Below are 12,773 nucleotides of genomic sequence, written 5' to 3' on the forward strand. Positions count from 1 at the left end.
CTTCCCTCCCGATTCGACCCTCCAACCTCGACACACATCGTTCAGCGTCGGACACATCTCATATCTCTGGTCCGCCTCTCTTGTTCCCCCCCCTTGTGCAGTTTTCTTTGTGCTCCCCCGTCCACTTCGCTCCCATATCTACAGTGTCTCTCACAATGCACAACTGGACGATAAGCATCTCTAAATGATTAGCTTGGGAATGTTATTGCTCTCCGTGGGGATTCCAGACACTATTACTTTAACAATGGCATGGGAGAAGCTTGTCATTTAGCTAATCAGGAGTACCACTAAAGGAAACGGGGGGTTAGTGTGCCATTGTGCTCCGCTTCGTGCTATTGTTGCGGAGAGGAGCAAACCACAATGACCACATATGGTTTGTAAATCATGATATCAGATACAGACTGGCAGTGTGAGCTACTGAACGGCGGGTGTGTGATACAGGGATTAGACAGATATGAGATGTCTGTCTGATTTAGATAACAGAGCTGTCGTTAACGTTTGACACTGGGGTCAAGTCCATTTTCAATACGCCGGCGAAATGTTGCTGGTACACCTGCAGTGCAGCTGGAGAAGAAGCTGGAGCTGGAGGAAGCAGTGATGTTCTGACTGGCATTAATCCTTTGCCATGACAACTTATATGGATTAATATTTGTTACACTTTGTTAAACCCTGGAATGCATGTTTCAGCTCAAGCAGTGAACGCATGTGCAGCAAAGCAAAAGAGGTGTTTCCCTTATTCTGTTAGTCGCCTGTCACTCTATGAAGTCGGTTCCCAGTTGAACACTTTATGTGACAGTGGGTCTGGGAAACAAAGCCCGAAGCATAAAACAGTCTCTTTGATTTTGGAGTGGTTGACGTGGTTGTGCCAAATAAAACGACCCAAATAAAACACGACACCAGCACTCAGGCTAAGATGTGGTGTGAACAGACAGGAAGTGCACAGTGTAACAAATTTGTCCGATGAGGCGTAAATGGCATCATGGAAAAAAAAGAAAAAAGATCAAACGGGTTCATGAGGAACGAAGCTCAAACTGCAGCTTGAATGACGGTAAAAGAACATTTTATTTGTGAAATGCACGAGCTGTATCGCAGGAGGAGCCACGGCGTTATGATTCTCACACTACATGAGAAACATTCACCATCCCATCAGGCCTTTAGTTTGCATCATCATTACATTACATTATGATCATTTGGCAGACGCTTTTATCCAAAGCGACTTACATTGCATTACACTACCACCATTCGCAGAGGGGGGAGCAATTGAGGGTTCGGTGCCTTGCTCAGGGGCACCTCGGCAGGGACTCGAAACGGCGACCCCCCGGTTTCCAAGCTGAAGCTGTACCCACTGAGCTACTGCCTCCCTCATCAGGTATTCCTGGCTTTTGTTGTTTTTTAGGTCTGTGTGTTGGGAAAGTGAAGTGACAATACGGTGCCATCGCTTTGAAACACAGGGAAAACACAACAACTTAATGTTTTCCAGTGAGAAGTGGCTGACAGAAGCAGAGGTACGTTGAGAAAAGGGAACGGAGGGAGGGAGAGAGAGGGAGAGAGAGAGAGAGTACAGTGATAATAAGTTTGGCTCATTGATTGTTGAGGTCTCGTTAATCCATAGAGATGCCATAAATAGCCCAAAGTCAAGGCAGCGAGTGAGGAGGTGTGAGGACAGTAAGGCAGGAGGGAACGCATCGATCCAAAACCCCAGGATGCCCCAGGAGACCCACATCATGCTGACCAGGGCCTTACTGTTTGCCCTTCATCGGGGGCACTGCACCAAAATCACACACCCGAGAATGCAGGGACACACACACACACACACTCACACACACCCTGGAGTAATGCGCCAAGCACTGCACAGTGAAAGTGAGAGGCAGACCTCGCTCACACGGGTTGAGCGAGAGCGAGCAGGACGGTTAGTGTATTGATCCGATATTGAGACAGACGGGACTAATGCTGGCTTTGTACAACTTTACACTGCAGTCCAACAAGAAAATGTCAATCAGACTTTGTGCTGTGCTGTGCTGTGCGCGTGTGTGTGTGTGTGTGTGTGTGTGTGTGTGTGTGTGTGTGTGTGTGTGTGTGTGTGTGTGTGTGCCTTTTGTGTCTGGTGTTTCTGTGCAAGAAGTGAAAAATAAACTTATTAAAACTCTCATCTCTGCAAGTAGACAGCTCTCACATTTCCAGCAATTTCCACCCCATGACAGAGCTCTCCCACTCTCAAACTTGGCTCTGAAGCAACACCAGCACATCACTCACTACTACTTGTTTTAGTTCAATGTTCTCCCTTCAAATTTAATCTGTTTTTCCAATGAAATATGTTTTGATTTAATGAGTGTTTCCATAACAGGGTCGCTCACTGTTGCCCGGGAGATTTGGGCATGTATAGATTTGCTACATTCAAAATAAGATATTAATTTTGTTATATTTATAAGCTCAGATTTAGTGGTTGCGAGTGTTTCGGCATGAAGGCTGACTGTACTGGACCGTACCTTTCTCTCTGCTGCTATCTAGTGGTGGCCTTGTGTTTACATAGGACAAGCAGTCTGAATGGTTGTCTATGGTCCTAAAAATGACTGATTAAAAAGGGAATAACTTTCAAACTGTGATCGAGATCCACGTTGTAATCTGGGCCACAATTCAACTCTACACAGTGTTAACAAGAAATACATTTAATATAAACATACAAACATAACCAGAGGCAGTAATTGTTGAACATTGTTTTTAACATCCTATTCCTATTAGAATTAATTAAAAGTTGTAATTCTATGATCAGATTTAGCTTCTAACATTAGAGCCCAGTTATGTCCTGAATAATCAACAGAGCCTCCACTGACATTTATATACACTGTGAGAAGCATGAGTTAAACACATAGGCTGAACCCAGTTGGATATAGCTAACACACACACACACACTCCTCACAATAAGCTCCTCATTAAGTAAGGTCACGCTGTAGGTGGGCATGTGTGTGTGTTTAAGCCCTTGTGTGGTATTATCATGCTGAATACGATTGTGGATGTATTATAATAATAAAAAGAGATTATCTCTGCGCTGTTTGAGGATTTTCTCTTCTCAAAGTAATCACTGTTCAAGCAGCTCCATCCAAATTAACCCTTTGGGAGCAGCAGCACACCTACACTGGCTGATAGCCCTGACATGACATGACATCAAAAATGATGCTCCGCAAAATGTACTTGGTGTACTAGGCGGTAATAAATACAGCGTGCTGTCGAGCTGAACGGCCCATTTAACTCAAGTGATCCTTCATCGTTTCCCTCCAGAGGATTTCAGCTGGAATAATGAAGTGGCACTTTGTTTCCTGCTGGAATGTGAAGAGATGCTGCAGTTGGAAATGTCATCAGAGAGCAATGGAGATTCAGAGAGAGAGAAAATATAAATGTTGATGCTTCGGCAAGTGCCATTAATTCACACCCCCGTCCTCACGTATGCTTGACTCCCAGAGAGGGGGAGGAGTTCTTTAGAGACAGGGGGGAGAGGAGGGAATTATCTCTACTTCTGTGTGTGTGTGTGTGTGTGTGTGTGTGTGTGTGTGTGTGTGTGTGTGTGTGTTTGTGTCACATGCTGCTCTATGCGATCACAAAAGGATTCAGAGAGGAAGCTCAATTGAAACAACCTTTACGACTCACCAGCGGATGTCTGAAGCACTTCTGTTAATAGCAAACATACTTAATTAACTGCATAAGACAGTTAATTAAGCGTATAATATAGTATTCGTGTATCACAGTACAACAACACAATACAACACTACAGTAAAGTCTCTCCTACACACACATACACACACAAATAATACTTTTTTCTGTTTCTTTTTAGATTTAATGGCGCCTCTTTTAGGTCATTTCAGGCCTTTGTTTCTTTTGTGAGTGTGTCTTACACTTGCTTATGGTGTGTGTGTGCTGTCTCTGTCTGTGTGCTGCCTGCTAATGGTCTGAAACATCTCAAAATGACCATGAACCATGTCCAATTGTCACAATTCGACAAAAGGTCACCAATCAACAACTGAAATGGTGCACAAGTTTCTCATCAGTTTTGCAAATAATTGAGTCTGTGAGTCTAAAACAATAAATCACCATGAAATCTTCCCTTTCATGTTACGGGCTGACAAGAGCGTAACAGAGCACAAACTATTACAGAGAACTGGGACATCGCAGTGCCAGAGGAGGAGAATGGAAAGAACTAAATCTGCCCGAGTAAAAAGCAACACAAGAGAATTTAAAAGGAATCTCAAATAAATGAGTTTAATGCAGATTAGTCGCTTTTGTCTCACGGTACCTCTATGTAGTTTCAAATGTGCTGGAATATACTTTACTAAGAAGGCTACTGTTAAAAGTAAAATCACTGACTTCATAGAAAAGCACACCAGCACCAGCACACCAACTGAGGAATGGAAAATGATAGGTGGTGTGAAACAGGAGAACATATGATCCTACGACACACACACACACACACACACAGCTGAGTAGGGACTGTACTCCATAGTGGTCTTGTAAAAGGGAAACAGAATCTTCAACCTTCCTACATGTGCACGAGATAACTTCATTTGGAAATTAATTAGAAAAATGTAGAGACGTGCGTTGCTTTGGAGACGTCAGAAGAAGAAAATTGGTCTCTTGTTCTCTTTTTAGGCAGAATGTCAGCTAACTGCACTAAGCTCCAGTTAGAAACACACAACAAGCCAACAATCCTCCTGATTTGTTCAGCGTGTGCATGTTCTTGTGTGTGTTACTACTCTGGTTTCCCCCAACATCAAAAACATGTGTTAGGTTAATTGCTGCTGCCAGTGCCCTTGAGCAAGGAGCTAGGCTGTAAATATGGAGCGTTTTTTTTCAACACTGCTCCTCAGCAGTTAAATGCAAATTGAAAACATATTTTGTGGTAATAATAAAGGTTTTTCCCTCCATAACAACAAGCTTACATCACTGCAGAATCCATCCAATCATGGTGCATTTGAACAATTTGGCTTCTATGAATATGTCACTCAAGTTCAGGACAAAAAGGTGACATGAAGATGTCGGACATTTAATAATTGAGCAAAGCATGGCAGGTGGGTGGAGGGGCGGCGTTGCTGAATCATGGCTTCTTGAGCTCCGGAACAACGACGCTCCAAAACAAACATTGGGCTCCCGGCACAGCCAGAGAGCTTATGCTGAGGCGGGAATCCTGACCAAGACTTCGGAAGCTTGGTGGCAGGAGCACTCTGCTCGGGAAAATCCTGTTTAATATATTATGAGTGAGACTAGTTGTTCTCTCTTACACACACACACACACACCAACAAAGTCAAACGCACGCGCACACACATTGCTCCAGTTTCCTTCCTAAAGAGAATGGGGAGTGAACAGTAGCTGCAGTTAACTGTCACGACATGGTGGGTTTCACTCTCCAACTGGAAGGCTGAAAAAAAAGCATATATGGACACACACACACTCAAAAGGACTCAAAGTGGCTTTTTCACAGGTCAGATATCCTCTGCACTAAAATCTGCCTGGACCAATCCACAGAGTTCACACCTCTGCTATTACCCAGTGTGTCCAGTCCCTCCATTCAAAACAAACACCTCCCTTTAGTCTTCCCAAGAGCGCGCTGATACACACTGGGTTACCGCCATCACATTCAAAACAAATATACAGTATGAGCCTATTCTGTGAAGAAAAAAGAGATCTCTGTTTAGACTTCGAACGGAGACACTGAGAGAAAGACACACACACACACACACAGGTGGACAGAGAGGCTGCAAATGTTTTCTCTTCTCTGGAAACTTTCTGGATAATGGTATCACTCCATGTGTATGTGTAACATTCCTTATTTCAGTTCATAACTATACGCCAGACAGTTACGCAGGACTACGAGTGAGGAGCGTCGACTTCAGATCCCAGTGTAAATCTCGGAGTCGCCTCTGAGTCGCCTCGGCCCACGGGAGTCCCTCACCTGAGAGGCGCTTCAGGCTCCAGTCTGAACACGGGGGAGGCAAATGAAATGAGGATATTACACCCCCGACTTATGGACTGAATAGGGGCCTTTAGTGCAGATGTATTTCCAGCAAAGGGCCTCTATTCAGACCGGTGATATTGTGAAGCTTCTCCAACTTTATGATGGAAATTCCTCAATAGTTGCATATTTCTCTGTGAGTTACATGTTTTTGCTTGGATTCACTTGAAGTCAGTGAGGGCACAGCCACCCATTCACACACACTCAGGTCAGCAGGGTCAGGAAAGGCTGAACAGGCTCAGGTTTTGCTTATGGAACAGAATTGGTTTGGGTTTCGTTTGTTTACAACTAACAGCTATTGGGGGGGGGGCGGCTCGCCACATAACAATTGCAGGCTTTTATTTGGGGGAAATGAGCTTCAGCATAAGCCTCCACATGCATGCAGCAGGGTGGAACCTGTCACTCCAACGCTAGGGTCTGAGCTCCAGAGTGGAAAGATCAGATCTTCACCCGATCGTCACCTTTGGTAACAGTTGGGACAGGAAACGATTCGGTATTGCTGCATCCTCCTTATTTGCCTTTAAACTGATAAACAGGACAGGAATGCATCACAAGTCCCCACTTAAACCATATAAATGAGGGTTCAAATGAAAATACAAACCTTCTTGAAGTGAATGTGTCACCAGTTAACAAAGGGTTCTAATTAAAAAGATGTGTGTTGATGGGAAAATATGGGAAAATAGAAAAGGCAGTTCATCGTGTCTCAGTTCAGAAAGAAGCCACAGCTTCATTTGGACACCGCAGATTGTTTAGCTTTCACTCTTGAGTGTGTTTGTCTGTGTGTGTGTGTGTGTATGTGTGTGTGAACAGTGATTTGGAAGGAAGCATGAATGACTCTTGAGCGAGCCTAGGATCATGCATGTGTGTGTGTGTGTGCGTGTGTGTGTGTCATCTCCAGCTGAGTAGCAGGATGCAGACAACCAGGAAGAGATAAGCGCGGGTGAATGGAGGGAGCCCTGTGCGTATGTATGTGCGCGGCGAGTGTGTGCGTATGTGTGCGTGTGCGTGTGTGTTCGCGTAGGGAAATCACATCACAAAGGCCTGGAAGTGTGTGTTCTCCTGTCTACCAGTGCGGGACTCGGAGGAGATAAGCAGACAGCCAAATATTCCCCCTTGTGTTTTCCCAGCAATAACAGGAGGCGGAATACCAGCCACTCAGACCGATGCCACAGGGTCAGGCCTGGAATGAGCCGCGCTTCCACTTTTTACAAGACACACACACAGCAAGACACAGGCACCAAGGCTTTACATACAGACAACTAAATGGACCAACACGCTATACATGCCTCTATAGGAAGACATCCACACACCAGGCACATATGGAAGGTGATGGTGGAACATACAACTTTCCAAAAAGAATAAGGGAGAAAATAAATGCATTTGATCTATATTGATTGAGTTTTTCCAAATATAAACGCGTGCATGATTAAACCGAGACGTGTAGGTAAAAAAAACAAACAGCTGAGCTCGTCTCACACACACAAACACACTGCATATAAATGATGTTGAGACAGACACACTGTTCAAATGGGACATTTTGGTCCAGCCTTGGCTCGTCCCTCTTTCTCTCTGTCCACACATTTGGGTTTGCACTCATTGAACCAATCAAGTGAAGGCAAAAATTATACAACATGGTCACCAAATGTGTTAAAGAATTGTGTAGGACTCTGGAAGGTCTGTAAGTGTGTGTGTGTGTGTGTGTGTGTGTGTGTGTGTCTGCGTGTGTGGAATCTAAGCATGTGCCTGTAAATGCAATCTTTATGTACACGGACACATTTATAGCAAAAAAATGTGTTTTCTCACTTGATTATTTTAACCTACAAGACTCGCTCAGTTACCAATGTATATATAGACTGACTGTCTCCCTGTAACCTGCCAGGCTCCCATCCAACCACACATACACACACACACACACACACACAAAACGGAAAACCACAGAGTCATGGGATGGTTGCATCAACATAAAATTACTCACTCACACTGAGATCAGTGTACAGGCACGTGAACACACACACACACACACACACACACACACACACACAGACGCAGACAAACAAACACCCTCACACACACACTGGCCGTGTTCCAGGACTGTCAGTCGGTGTATTTTGGAATGTATGGAATGCTCGTTGTTGAGTTTGGGGAGCGCAGCGTTCTGGGTGGAACTCTTATCAGTGTAGCGTGTCATCACAGACAACATCATGGCTGCAAAGTGCCTAGAAAACACACGTGTACATGTGCAAACACACACTGACTGAGGGGGGTGTAACCAAAACAGGGAGGAGTGGAGAGGAGAGGAGAGGCGACTGATCAGTGAAATCAGTTGTAGTTTTGAAAGAAAGAAAGAAAGAAAGAAAGAAAGAAAGAAAGAAAGACAGACAGACAGACAGACAGACAGACAGACAGACAGACAGACAGACAGAAAGAAAGAAAGAAAGAAAGAAAGAAAGAAAGAAAGAAAGAAAGAAAGAAAGAAACTTGGCAATTCATACCGATGATTGCGCTCCTGGACTGACTCCCCTGACCTGGCTTGGCGCAGGCTGGAAGCCCAATTCTGCTGCACTTCCTCTGCCTTAGTTTACTCCTCTCTCCCGACCAAGATCTCAAAGTTTACGTCAAACCCTGTGGTACTCAATACTTTGAAGATTTGGTATCAATTTAGGCAATACTTTAAATTTGCAAACACATCTCCTTTCATGTTGAATGACATGTATTGAAAGATAACCCTAGTATTATAAGGTTCTATCTGGCATTTTGGTTGAAAATGAGTGATAAACTTCACTGGAGGACGGTTTATGTTCTTGTTGGGTTGTTTTCATATTTTTAAAATATGTGGGTTTAATATTTTCAAAAGCCAAAGGTTGTAAGAGCTGACTTTGCGCGTTCTAGTCCGCAACAACCACCTGTTTACCTCCCTCATTCTTGGACTGATGAACAACAAAACCAATAACTTAAGTACCTCCAAATCAGACACTTGCTTCTAACCATTTTCCAAACTTCCCTTCCTCTCCTCCTCACCTAATGTGGGAAGACCTGCTTACACACCACTAAGAGGGGCCGTCTCGGAGATTTACTGCCGCATCCTGGACCCAGGGGACCAATCTAACGCTAAACTAAGGGGCGTCTGGGAGGGTGAGCTTGGACTCCAACTTGACACGGACTGGTGGGAGGAAACCATATGCACACTACGCACTGTCTTGTCCTGTACTCGTCTCGCACACATCCAGTCTTAGGTTATACACAGGGTCCACTTCTCCAAATCAAGACTATCTGAAATGTAAAGGACAAATGTGGCATATGTTGTAACCCACACTGCAATCTCAGCCACATGTTTTTCTTCAGACACACAATTACTGGTCTAGTTACTTTTACACAATGTCCGCTATATTAAAACCTTCTCCTCATATTGCCATCTTTGGAGCTCCAGTGGACTCGCGCCATCTGCGCAAAAAGGAATGATCAGCTTCACATTTTTTGGTTGCTAGACGGCGACTGCTTCTTCAGTGGAAATCCCTCGGCCCTCCCTCTGTCTCACAATGGCTGAAGGACACCATGTTTTTTCTCAAACTCGAGAAAATCAAATGCACTATGAGGGCACAGAGATCAGTTCTGTTTTTACATGTCATTCTGACCCATCTGGCAGAGCCGTGGTCACTGGTATCACGCTGGTACACAGTTATTCATCGCTAACATCGCTATTATACATAACCCGAAGATATAAGTCATTAACTCCAGTCACCGTCTCCTTGTCTGCTTGTGCATTTTGTCCACATGTGTATCACATTTCCTAGGTGCCAATCAATATTTTTCTCCTTTGTCTTTCTTTCTCGTTTCATCCCTTCTCTCTGTATAAAGAAAACTATCTCCAAAATGTCCCGTAAATGCATGCTGATTGTTATGTCAAATGAAAGAAAGAAAGAAAGAAAGAAAGAAAGAAAGAAAGAAAGAAAGAAAGAAAGAAAGAAAGAAAGAAAGAGCTAATTTGCTAGAAGGTTTTTGTGAAATCGTAAGTGAAACTCCAGGTTTTGTGTGCTAACACATCTGTTCATTTGGGTGGAGTGCACAACACCACACACCACACATACATGAACACACAAACACAACACACACACAAACACCATACGTGTGACAGAAGATGCTCCAGGAAGTGCCAATGGCTGCATCAAATATCCAGCAACATTTCTGTCACCCACTCCGCTATCTGTGTGTGTGTGCGCGCGCGTGCGGTTTGGAGGAACAGCAGAAGTCAACTGAGTCAACTCAAGCTCACATCGCCGCACACACACGCGCGCGCACACACACACAAGATACACAGACGTGCACAAACACGCACATTGACACCCAACAGTCTTACTGTGTTGCCAACAGGTGATGCGCGTGTACAACTGATGGATGGATGGACGGATAGCGGACACACACACACACATACACACACACAGTCTCATACACACGTGCACGCATTCGTTTGGGATGAGAGCAGAAGAAGCGTGCAGTCACTCACCTGCTTTGCACGGGTCTTTGTAGTCGATGCTCTCCGCTCTCTCGTCTTCATAATCATCATACTCGGACTCCTCGTAGTCGAAACTGTTACAAATCGTCACTTTGCCCCAGAAAGTCAAGCTGGCGAGCACCAGCGCGATCCAGCGCATTTTAGCGGCCAGTGCCAACGGCACTCGGTCCATCTGAAAGTCTGAAATCAGCGAATAAAGGCCCGCACTTGTCCCCTTTGCTGTTAGGAGACTCTGCTCTCCAAGGAACCCGCGGGCTGCATGGGTCTAACGGTGAAGAAGAGCCTCTCCTCCGGTTCTATGGGTCACCGTGTGTGTGGGTTACTGCGCTCGGCTCTGCTCCATCGCCAAAGTAGACTGGGGGGGGGGGGGGGTGTCCGTCCGTCCGTCCGTCCGTCCGTCCGCGTCTGTGTCAGCAAAGTGTCCGCTGAGTAGCTTTGTCCTCCGCCGAGGCTTCGCAGGTGAAGCTGCTGTGGGAGGAATAACGGAGAGTCACGAAGCGAAATACCGGGAGAGTCACGGGGCGATCACCGGGCGCAAAGACGCACAGCGGCAGCAGCGCGTCTCACTGCCCACACAAGAAACATCCACGCTGCACATTTACAAGACTCTCACTGTCTCACACTCTGCCGCCAAGTGAAGTCTCTCTCTCTCTCTCTCCCTCTCCCCCTCACTCTCTCCCTCTCCCTCTCTCTCTCTCCCTCTCTCTCTTCTCAGCACGGTGACACTTAAAGGAAGCGCGTATACGTTTCGCTATCGGTCATTGGACCTCAACTGACTAACATTCACTTCAAAGCCGGTAGCGGTAAAAGTAACACTGCTGCTCCAGTTTGGCCCGTGGGTATTAGCGTCCATCAGCGTGGGTCTCTCCACCCCCGAGACGCGGTGTGTGCCGGGTGTTAGTGGGTGTTTCAGAGGCAGGTGCGAAGTAGGTGATAGCCCATATAAACGAGGCGAGTATGGAGTAGTTCATGTAAAGGACCTCGAATTTGTGCAGCTGCGGTTTAAAAGTAGTGAAAGTATGGAGACATTGATTAGAATTGAACATAACGCCCGTGAACCCCCCTTTACTGTATGTCTACTCTCAGCACTCATGAATATTGATGCGTAATGCGGGGTCACATGGGTTCACCGTCGACTGCATCAAGAGTAGCCACATAAAAATGTCTGTGTGTTTGTGTGTGAGAGAGAGAGAGATAGACAGAGAGAGGGGGAGAGAGAGAGAGAGAGAGAGAGAGAGAGAGAGAGAGAGAGAGAAGCGCCTGCCTGCAGCTAAAATTGAAATTGGCGACTTTTTCTTGATTTTGCGTAAACACACGTACCCGCACGTGCGCGCGCACACAGACACACATAAGCAGCAAAAAAATAAAGCAGCAGCAGTTGTTGACAGTGTGTGTGTGTGTGCGTGTGTGTGTGTGTGTGTCTGTGTGTGTGCACCTTTGCTGAGGTAAATCCTCCTGCAGCTCCCGTGCGTTTACCTGCTTTGTTCACCTGCTCCGGGCGGGGGAGTGAGCGGACCCATGACTCCCCACGGGGCTCTGGAGCTCAGGGGGCTCCGGTGTTGAGCCTTCGGTAACGGCCGTCCCAATATGTGCAGTTTGTCCGCCCTTTTATTACCGGGAGCTTACCGGGAGCGCTGTCTCGGCTGCTCCTGACTAATCCTGCCCTCAGGGAGAGGTAGCGCCGTGCTGACGTCACTCTATCAATCCAGCCGCAAGCTGTCCACTACACACGCCCCGAGGCCCACACACAAATCCCCTGGAAGCAGCGCGCGCGCGCGCACACACACACACACACACAAACATACACACACACACACACACACAAAGACACACACACACACGAAGCGTTCAACAGTCAACACTCACGGCCGTGTTTAATGGATAACAATGGAGCTGAAGCCTCAATGGTAACGCTTCAGAACCAACAAGCATCTGCTGATTCAAAAACATTTTTTATTTTAAACAAGATTAACTGAGATTTTTTCTGGGAATTTACCATTTGATACTATTTGCATTGATGTTTTATATGTTCTAAATCCCTCTCCAGCAGAGATCTTGAAGAAAACGACTCTGGATCATGTGGACGCTTGGATTGGCTGATCAAGTGGGCCAACATACAGCCTGTGGACCAGATTTGAGAACCACTGGATTAAAGGATTACCATAATGTGAAGAAATAGGACAAAGTTCAGTAAATAAAAATCAAAAAATTGATAATGAAAATAATGATGAGTAGCAGCAGCAACTGATTTGAATGATGTCCAA

The 12,773-nt window shown here is 45.6% G+C and overlaps 1 protein-coding gene across 2 annotated transcripts in view; it reads right to left on the reverse strand.

The window, feature by feature from the left end:
• The window catches only part of tll1 (tolloid-like 1), a 30,949-nt gene extending 20,092 nt beyond the window's left edge, over nt 1-10,857 (reverse strand). For both annotated transcript variants that reach the window (XM_076145198.1, XM_076145199.1), the window contains exon 1: nt 10,501-10,857. In XM_076145198.1, coding sequence (XP_076001313.1) covers nt 10,501-10,681 — 181 coding nt within the window. In that variant the 5' untranslated portion in view covers nt 10,682-10,857. The remainder of the gene's footprint in view (nt 1-10,500) is intronic.
• Between the last annotated feature and the right edge of the window lie 1,916 nt (nt 10,858-12,773).

The sequence above is a fragment of the Genypterus blacodes genome, unplaced genomic scaffold (genome assembly GCF_046128005.1).
Source record: "Genypterus blacodes isolate CSIRO-AG114 ecotype Tasmania unplaced genomic scaffold, CSIRO-AGI_Gbla_v1 ptg000030l_1, whole genome shotgun sequence".
In the NCBI taxonomy this organism is placed as follows: domain Eukaryota; kingdom Metazoa; phylum Chordata; class Actinopteri; order Ophidiiformes; family Ophidiidae; genus Genypterus; species Genypterus blacodes.